Below are 27827 nucleotides of genomic sequence, written 5' to 3'. Positions count from 1 at the left end.
GGGGTCAAGCTTTCAGCTTTGCGGCTCCAACTCTATGGAACACAGTGCGAGAGGCCTCCCTTCTAGAATATTTCAAAAATAGTCTCAAGACTTACCTGTTTACGCACGCATTTCACTAATGTCTCTTGTTATGCTTGTTTGGAATTTTGTGTTAAGTCAAATGTAAAACACTTTGGGCAGTATTCAATTCTCTTCACCCCCTTCCACACCCGTCCTGTTTCTGCTGACGGGCGTGGTATAATAATTTCAGCTCGCTACCCCTGGGGTAGCGAGGACGCCCAACCCTTTACGCAGCCAAACCTGATTACTATGGCCGCGATATGCGCGATAACGGGGATCACTTTAGAAAGGACATTGGGTGTGATATATCCTTTGAATACCGCCCTCTCGGTCATATTGGGAGAAATGTGCTATATAACATTATTATTATTATTATTATTATTATTTCATGTACCACAATGCTGCAGTAATTTATTAGTGGGGAAAAAGCAATGATAACGGCTCAATTCCTTTTTGATTCTACTTCTTTTATTAACATGGTGTATACATTTTCAGGACCCCTATATATTTTTATGTGAAGATGTCAGATCCAGTTGAAGTAGTCAATTAATAATTTGTAACTTTTATGTTTATATTTTGTTAGGGGGGTGTGAATACCAGTGTGAAACATGGTGGCATCTATGTGAAAGCAGTAATACCAAAAGGAGCTGCTGAGGCTGACGGCAGAATCCAAAAGGGTATGTTTAGGGACTGTATCAACCTTTCCTTTTGTGACAGGGAAGAAATAGCTGTAGTTCTGCAGTGCCAGGTATGCATATTCTCTCTGACCTACCATACAAAAGTCAAGTAGTGAAACGTGTGCATGAGTAGATCATATCCACTGCATTATAAGGCAGCCTGTGCTGTATACAACATAACTTAAACAGATTGAGCTTGTATAGATGGAAATAACAGAAGACAGATACAAAATAACATAATCTGTTGTAGACACTATACATGTGTAAAGGATGCAGATTAAAAATCCTACTTAAAAAAAAAGGTGCAAAAAATATTGCCAATTTATGTACTTCAGTGAACAAACTGACATAGTATCACTGCAGCAAGTTCAAAAGTATATGCTGTAAAAGTCCATGTTTAAGAGTGCAATATTAGTATTTATTGGATTAAATTGTTTGTGTGCTTTCGTTAGTTGTGAGTTTTGATATGGGCAGTACAATTATACATAGATTAACACCAAATTTTCATAGGCTAAACTCCAGACCACCAGATTGATAAAATGCAATTTGTGTAAAGGAAAATTGATTGTCCAAAACAGTATGTTGTTTTTACCCCTAAACAATGCATTGCTTCTGTGGTCTAGGCATTAATATATATATATAGACATCTGCTACGTACAGTAGGTAATTGTACTAATGCGATTGTTTGCTTTTACCCTAGGAGACCGTGTGCTCTCTGTAAATGGGACCAGTCTGGAAGGAGCTACACATAAACAGGCTGTGGAGATGTTGAGAAACACTGGGCAGGTAGGATTTCAGGTGAAGCATCTCTAGTCAAGATTTTGAGGGTATTAAAAAAAGTTTGGCAAGAGATAAAGTGGAGAGAGACCAACAAATCAACTCCTAACTATAATTTTTCAAACTAAGGGCCTAATTCAGATCTGATCGCTGGGCTGCGTTTTTTGCTGCCCTGCGATCAGATAGTCGCCACCTACAAGGGGAGGGTTAAATCGCTGTACAAGTGTGCGATCGCATGTGTTGCAGAGCTGCACAAAAATCAGTTTGTGCAGTCTCTGCGCAGCCCAGGACTTACTTATCCAGTGCGATTGTATCCTGCTGATCGGGGCCGGAGCTGACGTCAGACACCCTCCCAGAAAACGCTTGAGCCTGCCTGCGTTTTTCTGGACACTCCCTGAAAACAGTCAGTTGCCACCCACAAACGGCCTCTTCCTGTCAATCACCTTGCGAACGCCCAGTGCGAATGGAACCATCCAGTCGCTGACCGGCGAAGCCCGTTGTAGCCGTCTGACACGTCGGTGCATGCGCAGTTCAGGTCTGATCGCCCGCTGGGTGAAAACGCACAGCAGCGATCAGATCTGAATTAGGCCTTAAGCCTGTAACAGGACATTAGCTGATTGGTTAGTATCTGTCGCCAAATTTTTATCATTTTCACCCTTTTTTTTTTTTTTTAAGATGAGAAATGAAAATATAAACTTAATTTGAGGGTCAGTATATTCCCTGTGCTGACTATACTCCATACAAATGGAAATTACATCAAATAAATTACAATAGACCATTTTTATGTCATTATAATACATGAGTAACATATATGGCCCCTGTAATTAAAGTACATGTCCTGCTTTTATATGCCTTGATGTGATTACTAGCCTGTTCCAGGGACAAATAATTCTCACAGTATACAGCCATGGCCAAAAGTTTTGAGAATGACGCAAGTACACTGTATTGGTTTTCACAAAGTTTGCTGCTTCAGTGTTTTTAGACCTTTTTGTCAGATGTTACTATGGTATACTGAAGTAAAATTACAAGCATTTCAAGTGTCAAAGGCTTTTATTGACAACTAAATTAAGTTTATGCGAAGTGTTAATATTTGCAGTGTTGACCCTTCTTTTTCAAGACCTCTGCCCTGGCATGCTGTCAATAAACTTCTGGGCCACATACTGACTGGTGGCTGCCCATTCTTGCCTAACCAATGCAGGGGTTTGTCAGAATTTGTGGGTTTTTGTTTGTCCACCCGCCTCTTGTGGATTGACCACAAGTTTTAAGTGGGATTAAGGTCTGGGGAGTTTCCTGGCCATACACCCGAAATGTTGATATTTTGTTCCCGAGCCACTTACTGTAGTTATCACTTTTGTCTTTTGACAAGGTGCTTCATAATGCTGGAAAAGGCATTGTTTGTTACCAAACTGTTGGATGGTTGGAAGAAGTTGCTCTTTACTCATGGCTGTGTCCTTAGGCAAAATTGTGAGTGAGCCCACTCCCTTGGCTGAGAAGCAACCCCACACATGAATGGTCTCGGGATGCTTTACTGTTGGCATGACACAGGATGGTAGCGCTCACTTTTACTTCTCCGGACAAGCATTTTTCTCTGACGTCCTAAGTGGATGCTGGGACTCCGTAAGGACCATGGGGATTAGCGGCTCCGCAGGAGACTGGGCACAACTAAAGAAAGCTTTAGGACTACCTGGTGTGCACTGGCTCCTCCCACTAAGACCCTCCTCCAGACCTCAGTTAGATTCTTGTGCCCGGCTGAGCTGGATGCACACTAGGGGCTCTCCTGAGCTCCTAGAAAGAAAGTATATTTAGGTTTTTTATTTTACAGTGAGATCTGCTGGCAACAGACTCACTGCAGCGAGGGACTAAGGGGAGAAGAAGCGAACCTACCTAACAGGTGGTAGTTTGGGCTTCTTAGGCTACTGGACACCATTAGCTCCAGAGGGATCGACCGCAGGACCTGACCTTGGTGTTCGTTCCCGGAGCCGCGCCGCCGTCCCCCTTACAGAGCCAGAAGCATGAAGAGTCCGGAAAATCGGCGGCAGAAGACTTCGGTCTTCACCAAGGTAGCGCACAGCACTGCAGCTGTGCGCCATTGCTCCTCATGTACACCTCACACTCCGGTCACTGATGGGTGCAGGGCGCTGGGGGGGGCGCCCTGAGGGCAATATATGACACCTTGGCTGGCAAATCTACATCATATATAGTCCTAGAGGCTATATAGATGTAAAATTACCCCTGCCAGTATTTCAGAAAAAGCGGGAGAAAGTCAGTTGAAAAAGGGGCGGGGCGCACACTGGCGCCATTTTCTCTTCACAGTGCAGCTGGAAGACAGCTCCCCAGGCTCTCCCCTGTAGTTTTCAGGCTCAAAGGGTTAAAAAGAGAGGGGGGGGCACTAAATTTAGGCGCAATATATGTATACAAGCAGCTATTTGGGGAAAAATCACTCAGTTATAGTGTTAATCCCTGCATTATATAGCGCTCTAGTGTGTGCTGGCATACTCTCTCTCTGTCTCCCCAAAGGACTTTGTGGGGTCCTGTCCTCAGTCAGAGCATTCCCTGTGTGTGTGCGGTGTGTCGGTACGGCTGTGTCAACATGTTGGATGAGGAAGGTTACGTGGAGGCGGAGCAGAGGCCGATAAATGGGATGTCGCCCCCTGTGGGGCCGACACCAGAGTGGATGGATAGGTGGAAGGTATTAACCGACAGTGTCAACTCCTTACATAAAAGGCTGGATGACGTAAGAGCTGTGGGACAGCCGGCTTCTCAGCCCGCGCCTGCCCAGGCATCTCAAAGGCCATATGGGGCTCAAAAAACGCCCGTTACCTCAGATGGCAGACACAGATGTCGACACGGAGTCTGACTCCAGTGGCGACGAGGTTGAGACATATACACAATCCACTAGGAACATCCGTTACATGATCTCGGCAATGAAAAATGTGTTACGCATTTTCTGACATGAACCCAAGTACCACATAAAAGGGGTTTTATTTTTGGGGAGAAAAAGCAGCCAGTGTTTTGTTCCCCCATCAGATGAATGAATGAAGTGTGTAAAGAAGTGTGGTTTCCCCCGATAAGAAACTGGTAATTTCTAAAAAGTTACTGATGGCGTACCCTTTCCCGCCAGAGGATAGGTCACGTTGGGAGATGTCCCTTAGGGTGGATAAGGCGCTCACACGTTTGTCAAAAGGTGGCACTGCCGTCTTAGGATACGGCCACCTTGAAGGAACCTGCTGATAAAAAGCAGGAGGCGATCCTGAAGTCTGTATTTACACACTCAGGTTATATACTGAGACCTGCAATTGCCTCAGCATAAATAGGGCTGCTGCAGCGTGGTCTGATACCCTGTCAGATAATATTAATACGCTAAGACAGGGATAATATTTTGCTAACATTGAGCATATTTAAGACGTTGTCTTATATATAAAGGATGCACAGAGGGATATTTGCCGGCTGGCATCCAGAATTAATGCAATGTCCATTCTGCCAGGAGGGTATTAGAAACCCGGCAGTGGACAGGTGATGCTGCCTGTAAAAGGCACATGGAGATTCTGCCTTATAAGGGTGAGGAATTGTTTGGGGATGGTCTCTGGGACCTCGTATCCACAGCAACAGCTGGGAAGAAAATTTTTTACCTCAGGTTTCCTCACAGCCTAAGAAAGCACCGTATTTTCAGGTACAGTCCTTTCGGCTTCAGAAAAGCAAGCGGGTCAAAGGCGCTTCCTTTCTGCACAGAGACAAGGGAAGAAGGAAAAAAGCTGCACCAGCAGCCAGTTCCCAGGATCAAAAATCTTCCCCCGCTTCCTCTGAGTCCACCGCATGACGCTGGGGCTCCACAGGTGGAGACAGGTGCGGTAGGGGCGCGTCTCGGGAACTTCAGGGACCAGTGGGCTTGCCCACAGGTGGATCTCTAGGTTCTGCAAATAGTATCACAGGGATACAGGCTGGAGTTCGAGGCGACTCCCCCTCGCCGTTACCTCACATCAGCCTTGCCGGCTGCCCTCGGAGAAAGGTAGTACTGGCGGCAATTCACAAGCTGTACTTCCAGCAGGTGAAAGCAAGGTACCCCTCCTTCAACAAGGCCGGGGTTACTATTCCAAAATGTTGTGGTACCGAAACCAGACGGTTCGGTGAGACCCATTCTAAAATTGAAATCCTTGAACACTTATATACGAAGGTTCAAGTTCAAAATGGAATCGCTCAGGGCGATTATTGCAAGCCTGGAGAATTTCATGGTATCACTGGACATCAAGGATGATTACCTGCATGTCCCTATTTACCCTCTTCACCAGGAGTACCTCAATATTGTGGTACAGGATTGTCATTACCAATTCCAGACGTTGCCGTTGGTCTGTCCCCGGCACCGAGGTATTTACCAAGGTAATGGCCGAAATAATTATCCCGTACTTGGACGATCTCCTTATAAAGGCGAGGTCCAGGGAGCAGTTGTTCGTCGGAGTAGCACTATCTCGGGAAGTGCTACAACAGCACGGCTGGATTCTGAATATTCCAAAGTCGCAGCTGGTTCCTACGACGCGTCTACTGTTCCTGGGTATGGTTCTGGACACAGAACAGGATAAAAAGGGTTTCTCCCGGAGGAGAAGTCCAAGGAGTTGTTGTCTCTAGACCGAGACCTCCTAATACGTATACAGGTGTCGGTGCATCAATGCACGCGAGCCCTGGGAAAGATGGTAGCTTCTTACGAAGAAATTCCATTCGCCAGGTCCCATGCAAGGATTTTCCAGTGGGATCTGTTGGACAAGTGGTCCGGGTCGCATCTTCAGATGCATCGGCGGATAACCCTGTCTCCAAGGGTCAGGGTGTCACTGTTGTGGTGGCTGCAGAGTGCTCATCTTCTAGGGGGCCGCAGATTCGGCATACAGGACTGGGTCCTGGTGACCACGGATGCCAGCCTTCGAGGCTGGGGGGCAGTCACACAGGGAAGGAACTTCCAAGGCTATGGAAAAGTCAGGAGACTTCCCTACACATAAATATTCTGGAACTGAGGGCCATTTACAATGCCCTAAGTCAGGCTAGACCCCTGCTTCAACACCGGCCGGTGCTGATCCAGTCAGACAACATCACGGCGGTCGCTCATGTAGACCGACAGGGCGGCACAAGAAGCAGGATGGCGATGGCAGAAGCCACAAGGATTCTCCGATGGGCGGAAAATCATGTGTTAGCACTGTCAGCAGTGTTCATTCCCGGAGTGGACAACTAAGAAACCTCCACCCGGGAGAGTGGGGACTTCATCCAGAAGTCTTCCAAATGATTGTACACCGTTGGGAAAGGCCACAGGTGGACATGATGGTGTCCCGCCTCAACTAAAAGTTACAAAGATATTGCGCCAGGTCAAGGACCCTCAGGCGATAGCTGTGGACGCTCTGGTAACACCGTGGGTGTACCAGTCGGTGTATGTGTTCCCTTCTCTGCCTCTCTTACCCAGGGTAATGAGAATAATAAGAAGGAGAGGAGTAAGAACTATACTCATTGTTCCGGGTTGGCCAAGAAGAGCTTGGTAACCAGAACTCCAAGAAATGATCTCAGAGGACCCATGGCCTCTGCCGCTCAGACAGGACCTGCTGCAGCAGGGGGCCTGTCTGTTCCAAGACGTACCGCGGCTGCGTTGACGGCATGGCGGTTGAACGCCGGATCCTGAAGGAAAAGGGAATTCCGGAGGAAGTTATCCCTACGCTATTTGAAGCTAGGAAAGAAGTGAACGCAAACCATTATCACCGCATATGGCGGAAATATGTTGCATACTGTGAGGCCAGGAAGGCCCCAAAGGAGAAATTTCAGCTAGGTCGATTTCTGCACTTCCTACAGTCAGAGGTGACTATGGGCCTAAAATTGGGTTCCATTAAGGTCCAGATTTCGGCTCTATCGATTTTCTTCCAAAATTGAACTGGCTTCACTGCCTGAAGTTCAGACTTTTGTTAAGGGAGTGCTGCATAGTCAGCCCCCGTTTGTGCCTCCAGTGGCACCGTGGGATCTCAACGTGTCGCATTGTCGTGAAGTCGCATTGGGTTGAGCCACTTAAATCCGTGGAGCTATAATACCTCACGTGGAAAGTGGTCATTCTGTGGGCCTTGGCGTCGGCCAGGCGTGTATCAGAATTGGCGGCTTTGTCATACAAAAGCCCTTATCTGTATTTTATATGGATAAGGCAGAATTGAGGACTCGTTCCCAATTCCTTCCTAAGGTGGTATAATTTTTTAATGTGAACCAACCTATTGTGGTGCCTGCGGCTACTTGGGACTTGGAGGATTCCAAGTTACTGGATGTAGTCAGGGCCCTGAAAAGTATGTTTCCAGGACAGCTGGAGTCAGGAAAACTTTTTCTCCTGTATGCACCCAACAAGCTGGGTGCTCCTGCTTCTAAGCAGACGATTGCTCGCTGGATCTGTAGCACGATTCAACTTGCACATTCTGCGGCTGGACTGCCGCACCCTAATTCTGTAAAAGCCCATTCCACGAGAAAAGTGGGCTCTTACTGTTACTTGGTCGGGTTAAAACATTTTTGTAAGAGTCTACAAGTTTGATACCCTGGCTGAGGAGGACCTAGAGTTTGCTCATTCGGTGCTGCAGAGTCATCCGCACTCTCCCGCCCGTTTGGGAGCTTTGGTATAATCCCCATGGTCCTTACGGAGTCCCAGCATCCACGTCAGAGAAAATAAGATTTTACTCACCGGTAAATCTATTTCTCGTAGTCCGTAGTGGATGCTGGGCGCCCATCCCAAGTGCGGATTGTCTGCAATACTTGTTTATAGTTATTGCCTAACTAAAGGGTTATTGTTGAGCCATCTGTTGAGAGGCTCAGTTATATTTCATACTGTTAACTGGGTATAGTATCACGAGTTATACGGTGTGATTGGTGTGGCTGGTATGAGTTTTACCCGGGATTCAAAATCCTTCCTTATTGTGTCAGCTCTTCCGGGCACAGTATCCTAACTGAGGTCTGGAGGAGGGTCTTAGTGGGAGGAGCCAGTGCACACCAGGTAGTCCTAAAGCTTTCTTTAGTTGTGCCCAGTCTCCTGCGGAGCCGCTAATCCCCATGGTCCTTACGGAGTCCCAGCATCCACTACGGACTACGAGAAATAGATTTACCGGTGAGTAAAATCTTATTTTTTTTCAGATGCCCCAAGCAATCTGAAAGGGGATTCATCAGTGTAAATGACTTTACCCTAGTCCTCAGCAGTCCAATCCCTGTACCTTTTGCAGAATATCAGTCTGTCCCTGATTTTTTTCCTGGGGAGAAATGGCTTCTTTGCTGCCCTTTTTGACACCAGACCATCCTTCAAAAGTCTTTACCTCACTGTGTGTGCAGATGCACTAAGACCTGCCTGCTGCCATTCCTGAACAAGCTCTGCACTGGTGGTGTCCCTATAGCACAGCTGAATCAACTTTAGGAGACTCCCTGGCACTTTCTGGACATTCTTGCCCTGAAGCCACCTTCACAACTATTGAACCTCTCTCTATCCTTGAAGTTCTTGATGATATGATAAATGGTTGATTTGTAGGCAATCGTTACTAGCAGCATTATCCTTGCCTGTGAAGCCTTTTTTTGTGCAAAGTAATGATGGCTGCACACGTTTCCTTGCAGGTAACCATGGTTAACAGAGATAGAAACAATGATTTCAAGCACCACCATCCTTTTAAAGCTTCCAGTCTGTTATTCTAGCTCAATCAGCATGACAAAGGAATCTCCATTATTCTCCTCATCAACACTCTCACCTGTGTTAATGATAGAATCACTGGCTGGTCCTTTTGTGGCAGGGCTGAAATGCAGTGGAATTGTTGTTTTTGGGATTAAGTTCAGTGTCATGGCAAAGAGGGATTTTGCAATTAATTGCAATTCATCTGATCACTCTTCATGACATTCTAGAGTATATGCAAAGTATCATCATAAAAAATGAGGCAGCAGACTTTGTGAAAATAACATTTGTGTCATTCTCAAAACTTTTGCCCATGGCTGTACACTAGAGGGAGATGAAAATTGTATTATAACAAAGAATATTAAAGGAATAGCATTTAATGGTAACTGACCTGCAGCATCTGGGAAATATGCACCACTTGGCAATGTCTATTTCATGCAACCAACACTGAAAAAAACAGGGGCAGATGTACTAATATAAGTATAAGGTATAAGGAAGTGATAAACCAGTGATAAATGCACCAGCCAATCAGCTCCTAACCGTTAATTTACATATTGGAGCGGATTGGCTGGTGCGTTATCACCTTGCATTTATCACTGGTTTATCACTTCCCTATGTCTTCCCCAGGTTAATACATCTGCCCCATGGTTTGTCGTGTGCACATACAGTAGCCTGATTCAGAGTTGCCAACACATCCGTCTGCATAAAGATCTTTCACATTTTAGTAGAGTGTGCGTGCGTCAAAGCCTGCAAATGCCAGTTAGGGCAATTACAGCATTTCAGAATTGTGCACATCTCCGCACAACTTCAATTTGCGACTGAGTGGCTACGCTTGCTGGATATTCTCACACAGGATGTGTTCCATGGGTGTGCTGATGGAATTGTGATCTATACAGACATCCATCTGTCTCCAGTTGTATCTCCTGCATCAAGACTAGGACTGGTAAATGCATGCTGTGGGTGATTGGATGGGTCTGCAGTTACCAATTTGACAAAAATGTCAAAACTGAACCCATAATGTTGACCTGTTAATAAAGTAATTTGAAGCATTTTTTCTCTTACGTCCTAGAGGATGCTGGGGACTCCGTAAGGACCATGGGGTATAGACGGGCTCCGCAGGAGGCATGGGCACTATAAAGAACTTTAGAATGGGTGTGCACTGGCTCCTCCCTCTATGCCCCTCCTCCAGACCTCAGTTAGATCCTGTGCCCAGAGGAGACTGGGTGCATTACAGGGGAGCTCTCCTGAGTTTCTCTGAAAAAGAATTTTGTTAGGTTTTTTATTTTCAGGGAGCACTGTTGGCAACAGGCTCCCTGCGTCGTGGGACTGAGGAGAGAGGAGCAGACCTACTTAAATGATAGGCTCTGCTTCTTAGGCTACTGGACACCATTAGCTCCAGAGGGAGTCAGAACGCAGGTCTCACCCTCGCCGTTCGTCCCGGAGCCACGCCGCCGTCCTCCTCGCAGAGCCGGAAGATAGATACCGGGTCAGTATACGAAGAAAGAAGACTTCAAAGGCGGCTGAAGACTTCAGATCCTCTATGAGGTAACGCGCAGCGGTAACGCTGCGCGCCATTGCTCCCACACACTACACACACTGCAGGCACTGATGGGTGCAGGGTGCAGGGGGGGGCGCCCTGGGCAGCAATAAACCTCTAGGACTGGCTCATAGGAATATATAGGCTGCGGAGGCAATATATTTTATAATCCCCCGCCAGTATAAATAAATTTGAGCGGGACCGAAGCCCGCCGCTGAGGGGGCGGAGCTTGATCTCACAGCACTAACCAGTGCCATTTTCTTCCACAGCACACTGCAGAAGCTGGCTCCCGGACTCTCCCCTGCTGAACACGGTGACAGAGGGCAAAAAAGAGGGGGGGGGGGGGGGCACTTGTAAGGCGCAGTGAGTGTATAGATTTATCTATGATTACATAAAAGCGCTGTTTATCTGGGAATTTTGTTTCCAGTGTTATTGGCGCTGGGTGTGTGCTGGCATACTCTCTCTCTGTCTCTCCAAAGGGCCTTATTGGGGGAACTGTCTCCATATATATATATATATACAATCCCTGTGTGTGTGGGGGGTGTCGGTATGCCTGTGTCGGCATGTCAGAGGCGGAAGGCTCTTCTAGAGAGGAGGTGGAGCAGATGATTGTGGTGTCTCCGTTGGCAACGCCGACACCTGATTGGTTGGACATGTGGAATGTTTTAAATGCAAATGTGACCTTGTTACATAAGAGATTGGACAAAGCAGAGTCCAGGGATAATACGGGGAGTCAATCAATGGCGTTGACCGTGTCACAGGGCCCTTCAGGGTCTCAAAAACGTCCCCTATCCCAAATAGCAGACACTGATACCGACACGGATTCTGACTCCAGTGTCGACTACGATGATGCAAGGCTACACCCAAGGGTGGCCAAAAGTATTCATTTTATGATTATTGTAATAAAAGATGTTTTGCATATTACAGATGACCCCTCTGTCCCTGACACGAGGGTACACATGTTTAAGGAAAAGAAACCTGAGGTAACATTTCCCCCATCTCATGAGCTGAATGCGTTATTTGAAAAAGCTTGGGACACTACAGACAAAAAACTGCAGATTCCCAAAACAGTTCTTATGGCGTATCCTTTCCCGGCACAGGACAGGGTACGGTGGGAATCCTCGCCCAGGGTGGACAAAGCTTTGACGCGCTTATCCAAAAAGGTGGCGCTACCGTCCCCAGACACGGCAGCTCTTAAAGATCCTGCTGATCGCAGACAGGAAACGACCTTAAAATCAATTTATACACATACTGGTGTGTTACTCAGACCGGCTATAGCATCGGCTTGGGTCTGTAGCACGGTAGCAGCTTGGACAGATACCTTGTCAGCTGATCTTGATACCCTAGATAGGGATACCATTTTGTTGACCTTAGGTCACATCAAGGACGCAGTCTTCTATATGAGAGACGCTCATAGAGACGTCGGACTACTAGGGTCAAGAGCCAACGCAATGGCGGTCTCGGCTAGGCGAGCACTGTGGACCCGCCAATGGACGGGTGATGCAGACTCAAAGAGGCATATGGAAGTTTTACCTTACAAGGGTGAGGTTTTATTTGGGGAAGGTCTCGCGGACCTAGTTTCCACAGCTACCGCGGGTAAATCTACCTTTTTGCCTTATGTTCCCCCACAGCAAAAGAAGACTCCTCAGTATCAGATGCAGTCCTTTCGGTCGCATAAGTCCAGAAGAGGTCGGGGCTCTTCCTTCCTCGCCATAGGTAAGGGTAGAGGGAAAAGAGTGCCTGCTATGGCCAGTTCCCAGGAACAGAAGGCCTCCCCGGCTTCTACTAAATCCACTGCATGACGCTGGGGCTCCACTGAGGGAGGCCGCACCGGTGGGGGCACGTCTTCGACTCTTCAGCCACGTCTGGGTTCAGTTGGACGTGGATCCTTGGGCGATCGAAATTGTATCCCAGGGCTACAAGCTGGAATTCGAAGACGTGCCTCCTCATCGATTCTTCAAATTGGCTTTACCAGCTTCTCCCCCAGAAAGGGAGATAATTTTAGCTGCAATTCAAAAGCTGTGTCAACAGCAAGTGATCATCAAGGTTCCCCTAACACAACAGGGGAAAGGGAACTATTCAACCCTATTTGTGGTCCCGAAACCGGATGGCTCGGTCAGACCCATTCTAAATCTAAAATCTCTGAACCTGTTCTTAAAAAGGTTCAAGTTCAAGATGGAATCGCTCAGGGCAGTCATCTCCAGCCTGGAAGGAGGGGATTTTATGGTGTCATTGGACATAAAGGATGCATACCTTCACGTCCCCATATATCCTCCTCATCGGGCATACCTGAGATTCGCTGTACGGGACTGTCATTACCAGTTTCAGACGTTTCCGTTTGGGCTTTCCACGGCCCCGAGGGTGTTCACCAAGGTAATGGCGGAAATTATGGTGCTCCTACACAGGCAAGGTGTCACAATTATCCCGTACTTGGACGATCTCCTGATAAAAGCGAGATCAAAGGAACAGTTGCAGAAAAGCGTGTCGCTCTCCCTGGGAGTGCTACAGCAACATGGATGGATTCTAAATATACCAAAGTCGCAGTTGGTCCCAACGACTCGGCTATCTTTCTTAGGCATGATTCTGGACACGGAACAAAAGAGGGTTTTTCTCCCGAGGGAAAAAGCCCAGGAACTCCAGAACATGGTAAGAGACTTGTTGAAACCGAAAAGAGTGTCAGTCCATCAGTGCACTCGAGTACTGGGGAAATGGTGGCGACCTACGAGGCCATCCCCTTCGGCAGGTTTCATGCGAGGACTTTTCAGTGGGACCTTCTGGACAAGTGGTCCGGGTCACACCTTCAAATACATCAGAAAATAATTCTGTCCCCCAGGGCCAGGGTGTCTCTCCTGTGGTGGCTCCAGAGTGCTCACCTTCTAGAGGGTCGCAGGTTCGGCATTCAGGACTGGGTTCTGATGACCACGGACGCGAGCCTCCGAGGTTGGGGAGCAGTCACACAAGGAAGGAATTTTCATGGACTGTGGTCAAGCCAGGAGGCTTGTATGCACATCAACATACTGGAATTGAGGGCCATATACAACTGCCTACGACAAGCGGAGAATATTCTTTGCGACCTACCGGTTATGATTCAATCAGACAACGTCACAGCCGTGGCTCATGTAAACCGCCAAGGCGGGACAAGGAGCAGAATGGCAATGGCGGAAGCCACCAGGATTCTGCGCTGGGCAGAAAATCACGTAAGCGCTCTGTCAGCGGTATTCATTCCGGGAGTGGACAACTGGGAAGCAGACTTCCTCAGCAGACACGATCTCCATCCAGGAGAGTGGGGACTTCATCAAGAAGTTTTTGTAGAAATAACAAGTCTTTGGGGACTTCCTCAAATAGACATGATGGCATCACGCCTCAACAAGAAGCTTCGGAGGTATTGTGCCAGGTCAAGGGACCCTCAGGCAGTAGCGGTGGATTCTCTCGTGACACCATGGGTGTTTCAGTCGGTCTGTGTGTTCCCTCCTCTTCCTCTCATCTCAAAGATACTGAGAATCATAAGGCGAAGAAGAGTGCAGACAATACTCATTGTTCCAGATTGGCCTTGAAGGGCCTGGTATTCAGATCTTCAGGAGATGCTCACAGAAGATCCATGGCCTTTTCCTCTCAGGGAGGACCTGTTACAGCAGGGGCCCTGCGTGTTCCAAGACTTACCGCTGTTACGTTTGACGGCATGGCGGTTGAACGCCAAATCCTAGCTGGGAAGGGTATTCCGGAGGAAGTCATCCCTACTCTGATAAAAGCTAGGAAGGAGGTGACGGCGAAACATTATCACCGTATCTGGAGGAAGTATGTTTCTTGGTGTAAAGCCAAGAAAGCTCCTACGGAAGACTTCCACTTGGGCCGAATTCTCCACTACAGACTAGAGTGGATATGGGCCTAAAGTTGGGCTCCATTAAGGTACAGATTTCGGCCCTTTCTATATTCTTCCAGAAATAATTGGCTTCTCTCCCTGAAGTCCAGACTTTTATAAAGGGAGTTCTGCACATTCAGCCTCCTTTTGTGCCCCCAGTGGCACCATGGGACCTTAACGTGGTGTTACAATTCCTAAAATCTCACTGGTTTAAGCCTCTTCCAACTGTTGAGTTTAAATTTCTCACTTGGAAGGTGGTCATGTTGTTGGCCTTGGCATCTGCAAGGCGGGTGTCCGAATTGGCAGCCTTGTCTCATAAGAGCCCCTATCTCATTTTCCATGTGGATAGAGCAGAGTTGAGGACTCGTCCTCAATTTTTGCCTAAGGTGGTGTCATCGTTTCATATGAACCAACCTATTGTGGTGCCTGTGGCTACGGGAGATTTGGAGGATTCCAATTCCCTTAATGTAGTCAGGGCCTTAAAAATGTACGTAGCCAGGATGGCTCGAATTAGGAAAACAGAAGCTCTGTTTGTCCTGTATGCAGCCAACAAGGTTGGCGCTCCTGCTTCTAAGCAGACTATTGCTCGCTGGATCGGCAACACGATTCAGCAGGCTCATTCTACGGCTGGATTGCCGGTACCAAATTCGGTAAGGGCCCATTCCACTAGGAAGGTGGGCTCTTCTTGGGCGGCTGCCCGAGGCGTCTCGGCTTTACAGCTTTGCCGAGCAGCTACTTGGTCGGGTTCAAACACTTTTGCTAAATTCTACAAGTTTGATACCCTGGCTGATGAGGACCTCATGTTTGCTCAATCGGTGCTGCAGAGTCATCCGCACTCTCCCGCCCGGTTTGGAGCTTTGGTATAATCCCCATGGTCCTTACGGAGTCCCCAGCATCCTCTAGGATGTAAGAGAAAATAAGATTTTAAACCTACCGGTAAATCTTTTTCTCCTAGTCCGTAGAGGTTGCTGGGCGCCCGTCCCAGTGCGGACATATTTCTGCAGTACTTGTATATAGTTCTTGCTTACATAAGGGTTATGTTACAGTTAAGATCAGTCGCTGACTGATACTGTTTGTTCATACTGTTAACTGGTTGCGTATATTCCAGGTTATATGGTGTGGGCTGGTTTGAATCTTGCCCTTAGGTTACCAAAATCCTTTCCTCGTACTGTCCGTCTCCTCTAGGCACAGTTTCTCTAACTGAGGTCTGGAGGAGGGGCATAGAGGGAGGAGCCAATGCACACCCATTCTAAAGTTCTTTATAGTGCCCATGTCTCCTGCGGAGTCCGTCTATACCCCATGGTCCTTACGTAGTCCCCAGCATCCTCTACGGACTAGGAGAAAAAGATTTACCGGTAGGTTTAAAATCTTATTAGCTGTGTTGGCTTTACAACTTCAAACATGGGGGCAGATGTATTAACCGGGAGAAGGCATAAGGAATTGATAAACCAGTGATAAGTGCAAGGTAATAAACGCACCAGCCAGTCAGCTCCTAACTGTCAATTTGCATATTGGAGCTGATTGGTGCGTTTATCACCTTGCACTTACCACTGGTTTATCAATTGCCTTCTCCAGGTTAATACAACTGCCTCATGATGCTGTAACATCATGTTTCAAAATTGTAAAACAGATACTGTACTGTTAAAAACCTCACACTGCCTATGGGGGGTATCCAGTTAGCCACGGCAAGTAACCGCAGTTAATGGATTCGCCCCAGGCTATCCTCTTGTCCCCGAAAAAGCCAGAGCGAGGCACGGCATATCAGGGATTTTGTTTAACCAGTGTTGACATTTTGATTGTGGAACTCTTTTACTAATTCCACGTAGGCTTGATGTGGTTGCATAGATGCGGCTGACTGAAATTGTAGCTGATTTATGTGCAGCATTGAATCAGGCCCAGAATTTCTTCTCTACATATGAACAACATGTAAAGGCATCATCTACAATAGAGATGATTCAACTTTTGCACAATTCTTCTTTTGCAAGTGATCGCAACAACGCAACATTTATGAGGTTTTGAAGGAAAACTTATGTTCAAGTCATACAGCTTTCTGCCACAGTGCAACAACATTTTAGTCACAATTTTAATTTAGAAATTAAAAGAGAGATTAGTTCTCAGTATAGTAAAAAGACCAATATAATTAATGCACTGTGTCATTTCTTTGGTTTTAAGGTTTTTGTTTCCCCATTTCAACTACTATAGATAAATACAGAAGAGATTTTGTTGTACATTTTGCACTATAACAGTGAGAAGAAGTCAGTAGCCTTTGATAGAGGGGTCACGCCAGACAGCCTGTAATGGTTTTCATTATAGCAGATGGAGCACTCTATTAATCTCCCTATTACACTGTAAACTAGTCTGTGCTGTCAGGAACTTTGGCTGATTAAGGGTTAGAGTGACGGTATACAGCCTGTTTATTTGTTTACTTATTACTGAAGCTTTTCCAGTTCATTTATTTGTACCCTTTGGACGGGCAAAAAATCTTGCTCACCTGACCAGTTTGGAATATCTGAAAAAGTTAAGCTGTTCACACACAAGACGATAGTGTGTACCCCGCAATATCGTGTGCGGTGGGTCGCGGCGACAATGGCAAGTACATACACACTTGCCGATGCCACGAACAACGGCGGAGGGTGGGGGGAGGCGGGGGCCATGCTGCCTTCGACAGCATGGTATCGTCAACCACATCCCCTGATAGACCTGCATGTACGTAAGACGGAATGTTGTTGACAATCCGCTGGAGCGCGCATCGCCAATGATCTAGTGCACTGGACGATATGAAGTTCCAAAATTCTGAAATTGGGCATATCGTTCAGAATATCATCTAGCGTGTACCCAGCATTATGAAATTTTTGATTTGCGAGTCACTAAATTGATCTTTCATAAATTCCCCCTGCCTATCAGTTATGGCCATAATATTGCTGTGTGCTTTTTGAGAGGTTTGAAAAACTGGTGCTCTATAGGCAGATTTGCGTCTAATATATTCGAAGATTAGAAAATAAACCTGCAGATCACTAAAAACTAAGAATTTGAATCATTATCTCTACAAATCACTCTTTTAAGGGGGATATGGATCAAGCCTTCAAAAAAAGTGGGCAAATTGAGAAATTGCCCATAGCAACCAATCATCTTTTGAGGTAGAATCTTATATAAAATAGAAAGATTATTAGATCTACACTAAGGTCGGCATAGAATAAGTAGACAGTAGGAAAGGTCGAGAGGGTCAAAATGTCGACATGTAAATGATCGACACACAAAAAGATAGACACCTTTTTTTGGGGGGGAAGGGGGGGGGGGTTGTCACTTTTATGCCACAAACAAGCCCCATTAGTGTTTCACATTCACCCGCATGGCTCGCTTCACTCGCCATGCTTCAGGCAAGGTTACTATTCCCATTTGTAGTCCACGTGGATGGTAAAGTCTGAAAAATAAAAATAAAAAAAGTTAAAAACTAACCATTATCATGTCGACCTTTTGACCCTTTCAACCTTTTGACACTGTCTGCATTTTACATGTCGACCTTGTGTATATCTACCATTAGTGGTAGACCTATTGACTGTAGACCTTTTTAGTATAGATCTATAGTCCGGATACCAATAATACTGATAACTGGCTTATCTCTTCCTGAGCCCCAAGCCATAGTGAGTAATAACATGTCCTTTTACTACTTTCTACTTATAGTAAATACTATATGCAATGATTATTTCTATAGGTGGTAACTCTACTGTTTGAAAAAGGACAGCTACCAGCTATTAAGGTCCATGCTCCGGTTACCCCACAGTGCACACCACCTGATCAAACCGAGACCAGTTTACAGGGCAAAATAGGTACTGCCCCAGCAGATTACAGCTTTGTTACAGACGGTAAGCTCCATAAAATGTTCCTTTTTCCTCTGTTTCCTGAAGTGATTGGGAGTAAAGTCATGATGAGCATAATGTGAAGTACAGTAAGTAGGAAAACAGACAGGCTCTATGGGACAGTGGTGTGACATTCTTGTTTCCTGTTGAAATGTATCTCCGTAAAGCTGGAGTTGAATACAGCTCCTAATACAAAAGGTACTTTCTTCCGTAGTAAAAGCTTCCAGGGTTTTAATATGTGGTAAATGTAACTTACATACAAGCAATCATGCATTTCCTTTCATTAGTCTAAGACTAGACTTAGTTATGTTTAATATACAACATTTAAGAGTTATATAGGGGACAGAAAAAAAGGGGAGAATGGTATACTGGGATGCTCAACATGAGCCACCTCCCAGCTGTTGTGGAACTACATATCCCATCATGCCTTGCCATACTTGTGGGATTCCCTAATGGCACAAATGTGGCAGGGCATGCTGGGATGTGTAGTTCCACAGCACCTGGAGGGACAGATGTTGAGCACTCCTGGTATAAAAGGTTACAAGACATGCAATACACCACATCCGAAATACTGAAAGATAATCATATTTCTTTTCTTCTCACTCAGCACAGTACCAATGATAAATGTGATGGCTATGCAACTACTGTTGAAGCTATATTTCGCCTAATTACTGCTGGTTTACCACATATGATAAGCAATTAAAAATTACTTGTTTTTATGGTCATCTCTTGGTAAAAAAAATGGATTTTAAACCTGTTTGTTGTATTGTCCTTTTTGTGTCTTTAAAGATTACTAATAAAACATTCTCGCCATCAGCCACAGCTCACACACACTAGCAGCAGACACTGACACAAAAGACGCAGATCCCAGGGATCAGGCAAGCTGTATTTTCTACTGCTTGGAGGGTCCAACAGGGGTTTGCTGAGAGTCAACAGCAGATGCTGATGATCCTAGACAAATGTAATACTAGTGACTACAGCAAATCACTGTCCTTACCAGAATTCCTTGATGATACCCAGATTGCAGTAAAGAATCCAAAGAACCTGGGGGATTTCAGTTATAATACAGGGCAGTGGGAAATAAAAGCTTCAAACGGGACACTCCCACAGGATCTGGGAGGGTAGGCAACAATGTCTCAATTATGGGGGGACGACATATTACATTCTATTTCATTGAGGGGGCACATTACTTCTTTCTATACTATGGGGAGCACATTATATTTCTCTATCGTCCTAGTGGATGCTGGGGTTCCTGAAAGGACCATGGGGGATAGCGGCTCCGCAGGAGACAGGGCACAAAAAGTAAAGCTTTACGATCAGGTGGTGTGTACTGGCTCCTCCCCCTATGACCCTCCTCCAAGCCTCAGTTAGATTTTTGTGCCCGGCCGAGAAGGGTGCAATCTAGGTGGCTCTCCTAAAGAGCTGCTTAGAAAAGTTTAGCTTAGGTTTTTTATTTTACAGTGAGTCCTGCTGGCAACAGGATCACTGCAACGAGGGACTTAGGGGAGAAGAAGTGAACTCACCTGCGTGCAGGATGGATTGGCTTCTTGGCTACTGGACATTAGCTCCAGAGGGACGATCACAGGTACAGCCTGGATGGTCACCGGAGCCTCGCCGCCGGCCCCCTTGCAGATGCTGAAACGAGAAGAGGTCCAGAATCGGCGGCAGAAGACTCCTCAGTCTTCTTAAGGTAGCGCACAGCACTGCAGCTGTGCGCCATTTTCCTCTCAGCACACTTCACACGGCAGTCACTGAGGGTGCAGGGCGCTGGGAGGGGGGCGCCCTGGGAGGCAAATGAAAACCTTTTTTGGCTAAAAATACCTCACATATAGCCTCCGGGGGCTATATGGAGATATTTAACCCCTGCCAGAATCCACTAAAGAGCGGGAGACGAGCCCGCCGAAAAAGGGGCGGGGCCTATCTCCTCAGCACACAGCGCCATTTTCCTCACACAGCTCCGCTGGTCAGGAAGGCTCCCAGGCTCTCCCCTGCACTGCACTACAGAAACAGGGTAAAACAAGAGAGGGGGGGCAAAATTGTGGCAAAACTATATTATTAAAGCAGCTATACAGGGAGCACTTATTATAAGGCTATCCCTGTCATATATAGCGCTTTTGGTGTGTGCTGGCAAACTCTCCCTCTGTCTCCCCAAAGGGCTAGTGGGGTCCTGTCTTCGTTAAGAGCATTCCCTGTGTGTCTGCTGTGTGTCGGTACGTGTGTGTCGACATGTATGAGGACGATATTGGTGTGGAGGCGGAGCAATTGCCAAATATGGGGATGTCACCTCCTAGGGGGTCGACACCAGAATGGATGCCTTTATTTATGGAATTACGGGATAGTGTCAACACGCTAAAGCAGTCGTTTGACGACATGAGACGGCCGGACAATCAATTAGTGCCTGTCCAGGCGCCTCAAACACCGTCAGGGGCTGTAAAACGCCCTTTGCCTCAGTCGGTCGACACAGACCCAGACACAGGCACTGATTCCAGTGGCGACGGTGACGAATCAACCGTATTTTCTAGTAGGGCCACACGTTATATGATTTTGGCAATGAAGGAGGCGTTACATATTGCTGATACTACAGGTACCACAAAACAGGGTATCATGTGGGGTGTGAAAAAAACTACCTATAGTTTTTCCTGAATCAGATGAATTAAATGAGGTGTGTGATGAAGCGTGGGTTGCCCCCGATAAAAAAATGCTAATTTCAAAGAAGTTATTGGCTTTATACCCTTTCCCGCCAGAGGTTAGGGCGCGCTGGGAAACACCTCCTAGGGTGGACAAGGCGCTCACACGCTTATCAAAACAAGTGGCGTTACCCTCTCCTGAGACGGCCGCACTTAAAGATCCAGCAGATAGGAGGATGGAAAATATCCAAAAAAGTATATACACACATACAGGTGTTATACTACGACCAGCTATAGCGACAGCCTGGATGTGCAGTGCTGGGGTAGCTTGGTCAGAGTCCCTGATTGAAAATATTGATACCCGGGATAGGGACAATGTTTTACTGTCTTTAGAGCAAATAAAGGATGCATTTCTTTATATGCGTGATGCACAGAGGGATATCTGCACACTGGCATCACGGGTAAGTGCTATGTCCATTTCGGCCAGAAGAAGTTTATGGACGCGACAGTGGTCAGGCGATGCGGACTCAAAACGGCATATGGAAGTTTTGCCGTATAAAGGGGAGGAGTTATTTGGTGTCGGTCTATCGGATTTGGTGGCCACGGCTACAGCCGGGAAATCCACCTTTTTACCTCAAGTCACTCCCCAACAGAAAAAGACACCGACTTTTCAACCGCAGCCCTTTCGTTCCTTTAAAAACAAGAGAGCAAAGGGATATTCATATCTGCCACGAGGCAGAGGAAGGGGGAAGAGACAGCAACAGGCAGCTCCTTCCCAGGAACAGAAGCCCTCCCCCGCTTCTACAAAAGCCTCAGCATGACGCTGGGGCTTCTCAAGCGGACTCGGGGGCGGTGGGGGGTCGTCTCAAGAATTTCAGCGCGCAGTGGGCTCACTCGCAGGTAGATCCCTGGATCCTGCAGATAATATCTCAGGGGTACAGGTTGGAACTAGAGACGGATCCACCTCGCCGTTTCCTGAAGTCTGCTTTACCAACGTCCCCCTCCGACAGGGTGACGGTCTTGGAAGCCATTCACAAGCTGTACTCTCAGCAGGTGATAGTCAAGGTACCCCTTTTACAACAAGGAAAGGGGTATTATTCCACTCTATTTGTGGTACCGAAGCCGGATGGCTCGGTAAGACCTATTCTAAATCTGAAATCCTTGAACCTGTACATAAAGAAGTTCAAGTTCAAGATGGAGTCACTCAGAGCAGTGATAGCGAACCTGGAAGAAGGGGACTTTATGGTATCCTTGGACATCAAGGATGCGTATCTCCACGTTCCAATTTACCCCTCACACCAGGGGTACCTCAGGTTCGTCGTACAGAACTGTCACTATCAGTTTCAGACGCTGCCGTTCGGATTGTCCACGGCACCTCGGGTCTTTACCAAGGTAATGGCCGAGATGATGATTCTTCTTCGAAGAAAAGGCGTATTAATTATCCCATACTTGGACGATCTCCTAATAAGGGCAAGGTCCAGAGAACAGCTAGAGATGGGATTAGCACTGTCTCAAGAAGTGCTAAAACAGCACGGTGGATTCTGAATATTCCAAAATCCCAGTTAATTCCGACAACACGTCTGCTGTTCCTAGGGATGATTCTGGACACGGTTCAGAAAAAGGTTTTTCTCCCGGAGGAAAAAGCCAAGGAGTTATCCGAGCTTGTCAGGAACCTCCTAAAACCAGGAAAGGTGTCTGTACATCAATGCACAAGAGTCCTGGGAAAAATGGTGGCTTTTTACGAAGCAATTCCATTCGGCAGATTCCACGCAAGAATTTTCCAGAGGGATCTGTTGGACAAAGGTCAGGGTCGCATCTTCAGATGCACCAGCGGATAACCCTGTCTCCAAGGACAAGGGTATCTCTTCTGTGGTGGTTGCAGAGTGCTCATCTATTGGAGGGCCGCAGATTCGGCATACAGGATTGGATCCTGGTGACCACGGACGCCAGCCTGAGAGGCTGGGGAGCAGTCACACAAGGAAGAAACTTCCAGGGCGTGTGGTCGAGCCTGGAAACGTCTCTTCACATAAACATTCTGGAACTAAGAGCAATCTACAATGCTCTAAGCCAGGCAGAACCTCTGCTTCAAGGAAAACCGGTGTTGATCCAGTCGGACAACATCACGGCAGTCGCCCATGTGAACAGACAGGGCGGCACAAGAAGCAGGAGTGCAATGGCAGAAGCTGCAAGGATTCTTCGCTGGGCAGAGAATCATGTGATAGCACTGTCAGCAGTGTTCATCCCGGGAGTGGACAACTGGGAAGCAGACTTCCTCAGCAAACACGACCTTCACCCGGGAGAGTGGGGACTTCATCCAGAAGTTTTCCACATGCTGGTAACCCGTTGGGAAAGACCAATGGTGGACATGATGGCGTCTCGCCTCAACAAAAAACTGGACAGGTATTGCGCCAGGTCAAGAGATCCGCAGGCAATAGCTGTGGACGCGCTGGTAACGCCTTGGGTGTACCAGTCGGTGTATGTGTTTCCTCCTCTGCCTCTCATACCAAAAGTATTGAGAATTATACGGCAAAGAGGCGTAAGAACGATACTAGTGGTTCCGGATTGGCCAAGAAGGACTTGGTACCCGGAACTTCAAGAGATGATCACGGAAGATCCGTGGCCTCTACCTCTGAGAAGGGACTTGCTTCAGCAGGGTCCCTGTCTGTTTCAAGACTTACCGCGGCTGCGTTTGACGGCATGGCGGTTGAACGCCGGATCCTAAAGGAAAAAGGCATGCCGGAAGAAGTCATTCCTACTTTGATTAAAGCAAGGAAGGAAGTAACCGCGCAACATTATCACCGCATTTGGCGAAAATATGTTGCGTGGTGCGAGGATCGGAGTGCTCCGACGGAGGAATTTCAACTGGGTCGATTCCTACATTTCCTGCAATCAGGATTGTCTATGGGTCTCAAATTGGGATCTATTAAGGTTCAAATTTCGGCCCTGTCGATTTTCTTCCAAAAAGAATTGGCTTCAGTTCCTGAAGTCCAGACTTTTGTTAAGGGAGTGCTGCATATACAGCCCCCTGTGGTGCCTCCAGTGGCACCGTGGGATCTCAATGTTGTTTTGGACTTTCTCAAATCTCATTGGTTTGAACCACTAAAAACTGTGGATTTGAAATATCTCACATGGAAAGTGACCATGCTACTAGCCCTGGCTTCGGCCAGGAGAGTGTCAGAACTGGCAGCTTTATCTTACAAAAGCCCATATCTGATTTTCCATTCGGACAGGGCAGAACTGCGGACTCGTCCGCATTTTCTCCCTAAGGTGGTGTCAGCATTTCATCTGAACCAACCTATTGTAGTGCCTGCGGCTACAAGCGACTTGGAGGACTCCAAGTTGTTGGACGTTGTCAGAGCTTTAAAAATATACATTTCAAGGACAGCTGGAGTCAGGAAATCTGACTCGCTGTTTATACTATATGCTCCCAACAAGTTGGGCGCTCCTGCGTCTAAGCAGACTATTGCTCGCTGGATTTGTAGTACGATTCAGCTTGCACATTCTGTGGCAGGCCTGCCACAGCCAAAATCGGTAAAAGCCCACTCCACAAGGAAGGTGGGTTCTTCTTGGGCGGCTGCCCGAGGGGTCTCGGCATTACAACTCTGCCGAGCGGCTACGTGGTGGGGGAGAACACGTTTGTAAAATTCTACAAATTTGATACCCTGGCTAAGGAGGACCTGGAGTTCTCTCATTCGGTGCTGCAGAGTCATCCGCACTCTCCCGCCCGTTTGGGAGCTTTGGTATAATCCCCATGGTCCTTTCAGGAACCCCAGCATCCACTAGGACGATAGAGAAAATAAGAATTTACTTACCGATAATTCTATTTCTCGGAGTCCGTAGTGGATGCTGGGCGCCCATCCCAAGTGCGGATTATCTGCATTACTTGTACATAGTTACAAAAATCGGGTTATTATTGTTGTGAGCCATCTTTTCAGAGGCTCCGCTGTTATCATACTGTTAACTGGGTTTAGATCACAGGTTGTACGGTGTGATTGGTGTGGCTGGTATGAGTCTTACCCGGGATTCATAAATCCTTCCTTATTGTGTACGCTCGTCCGGGCACAGTACCTAACTGAGGCTTGGAGGAGGGTCATAGGGGGAGGAGCCAGTACACACCACCTGATCGTAAAGCTTTACTTTTTGTGCCCTGTCTCCTGCGGAGCCGCTATCCCCCATGGTCCTTTCAGGAACCCCAGCATCCACTACGGACTCCGAGAAATAGAATTATCGGTAAGTAAATTCTTATTTTTCTACTGTGGGTAGGGGGGGCACATTAAATTACTATTCCTACTTTACACTGTTCTTATCAGTTATGAAAAGATACTTCCATCTCTTGCAATTAATAATGAATATAAATTAATAATGACATTTCTCTTACGTCCTAGGGGATACTGGGAATGCATTTGGTACCATGAGGTATAGACGGGTCCACTAGAAGCCATAGGCACTATAGAAGTTTGATTATGTGTGCTGGCTCCTCCCTCTATGCCCCTCCTACCAGACTCAGTTTAGAAAATGTGCCCGGAGGAGCCGGTCACGTCCCTGGAAGCTCCTGAAGAGTTTTTATTTATTTTCTACCTTTTCTTATTTTCAGCCAGGACTGGATGGCACCAACCTGCCTGCTTCGTTGGTCTTAGGGGGGTGAACGTCTCTCAGGGTTAATAGTCCCATTCCCCGCTGACAGGATGCTAGCTCCTGAGGGAACTATTTGCAAGCCCCACCATGGCGAGCGTACATTCTCGCTGCACGCCGCCACCCCTAACAGAGCCTGAAGAGTGGTGAGTACTAAGCCAGCATCCCGGTTAGAGGGTCACCGGCCATTATGGCGGCATGAGGGTGCGGAGACGCACAGCTTCTAAATGGGTCGGACTGCATCTCCCAACTGTGTATGGACACAGACACTGAACAGCGGACACAATACCCAGACTGGCATCAAATCCATAAAAAGAGTCTGTCTCCATTTTATGCATATAGACACATACAGCCAGTATAAAGAAGAGTGGGAAGACAGCGCACCATTGAAGGGGCGGGGCTTCACTATGAGCGGATCCAGCAGCTCACAGGCGCCATTTGCCCTACTGCAGTGGACACAGACGCTGACTGACAGAGACTCCAGATTACCTCAGCGGTACCAGGGGGTCATAGCAGCGGGGGTGGGGGAGTGGGCGATTATTATCAATTAGGGCGCTGTGTGCTGGTTCCATAATCTCTCTGTGTCTCCATGGAAGGGCACTTTGTGGGTTAATTGTGCATTTAACCTTTTCCTGTATGTGTGTGTGCTGTCACTGTTACAGTATGTTTCATGTAAAGCACAGTGTTACTCTTCTCCAGGGGGTTCACTAGTGTGTACTCAGGGCCTAATTCAGCAAGGATCGCAAGTCAGCAAAATTAGCAAAAAAAAGCGTAAAAACTCAAATTCTGCAACTTAAATAGCAAAAACGGAGTGAAAAAAAAATTCTGAGACTTAGCAAAAACTGCGTATGCACTACGAAAAGTAGGCATGTAGGGGGCGTACTACAGGGCTGGACTCACAAAAACTACGATCAGGGGCGTGTTGTGGGGGGCGTGTTGTGGGCTTATGCTGATGGGCGGTGCATTCGCAATTTTTACAACAGATCGCACATTTCTTATATGCAGTTTCTGAGTGACTACAGGTCTACCTTAAAAATTGCACAAGCTGACCTCAGTTGTAGACTGCATGTATACTGCAATCATTGCTTCACTACACCCAGCTGAAGAAGCTCACACCTCAAACCGCAAATCACTTAATTCAGCTGTATTGGAAATTAGAAACATGTAAGGGTATTGTTTCAGGGGCCCTACTAATTTGACGATGCGCCGCCGAGGTGCCCGACGGCCGAAACGGCCGACGAGCGACCCGGCGGCGGGGGGGGCAGTGACGGGGGGAGTGAAGTTTCTTCACTCCCCCCGTCACGCGGCTGCATTGAAGTGCAGGCAAATATGGACGAGATCGTCCATATTGGCCTGCATGCACAGCCGACGGGAGACCAGCGATGAACGAGGGCGGGACCGCGCATCGTTCATCGCTGGAGTCTCCACACTGAAAGATATGAACGAGTTCTCGTTCATTTATGAACGAGATCGTTCATATCTTTCAGAAAATCGGCCAGTGTGTAGGGCCTATAACTCTGTAACACATGTTGATTGTGAAAATATATGTTACTAACCGATTTGTGTTTATACTTGCTAACAATCGAGGTTTGACAACCACACTATTTGATAGAAGCAAATGTAAAATAACCTTTACAAGCATTTTGCTTAGAAGTATCTGCTGAATGACATTTAGCTTCCTAACATTTTTGTTTTTTATTTAAACAACCAACATTTTTTTTGTTAAACAAAACATACCCACATACATTTTTTTTATTTTTTAAATTTTACTTGTGCGCTACACACATAAACATATGTTGAAGAACAGCAACACCATCTTTTTATTTTCAAATTTTGCAGATTCTGCTCCATTTGTATACTTATTGAAACAAATATTTACACATAATTCCTTAATGTAATGCATGTAAATAAAGGCAAAGAAACAATAATATGTAATGTTTGACCACTTCACAATCAAAAAAACACTATTTTTTTTTATTTATTTTTTTATAAAAATGTTAGTTTCCGAATTGAAATATTTTGACTCCAAAAAAACTGTGTTTGTTAAACATATACCAATAATTGCTGTTGTGTAGGGTTTAGAGCAGGCTTTTTCAACCAGTGTGCCGTGGCACACTAGTGTGCCGCGACCAGTTGCAAGGTGTGCCGCGGAG

General features: G+C 46.8%; 1 protein-coding gene across 7 annotated transcripts in view; it reads left to right on the top strand.

Moving 5' to 3' along the window:
• Positions 1-27827, top strand: part of PTPN13 (protein tyrosine phosphatase non-receptor type 13) — a 538713-nt gene that overhangs the window by 434737 nt on the left and 76149 nt on the right. For 6 of the 7 annotated variants that reach the window (XM_063919874.1, XM_063919870.1, XM_063919873.1 and 3 more), the window contains 3 exons: positions 644-737; positions 1438-1535; positions 18271-18421. In XM_063919874.1, coding sequence (XP_063775944.1) covers positions 644-737; positions 1438-1535; positions 18271-18421 — 343 coding nt within the window. The remainder of the gene's footprint in view (positions 1-643; positions 738-1437; positions 1536-18270; positions 18422-27827) is intronic. The other variant, XM_063919871.1, reaches the window with a different exon arrangement.

The sequence above is a fragment of the Pseudophryne corroboree genome, chromosome 1 (assembly GCF_028390025.1).
Source record: "Pseudophryne corroboree isolate aPseCor3 chromosome 1, aPseCor3.hap2, whole genome shotgun sequence".
NCBI classification, from domain to species: Eukaryota; Metazoa; Chordata; class Amphibia; order Anura; family Myobatrachidae; genus Pseudophryne; species Pseudophryne corroboree.
This window is presented reverse-complemented; position numbering and strand designations above follow the sequence as displayed.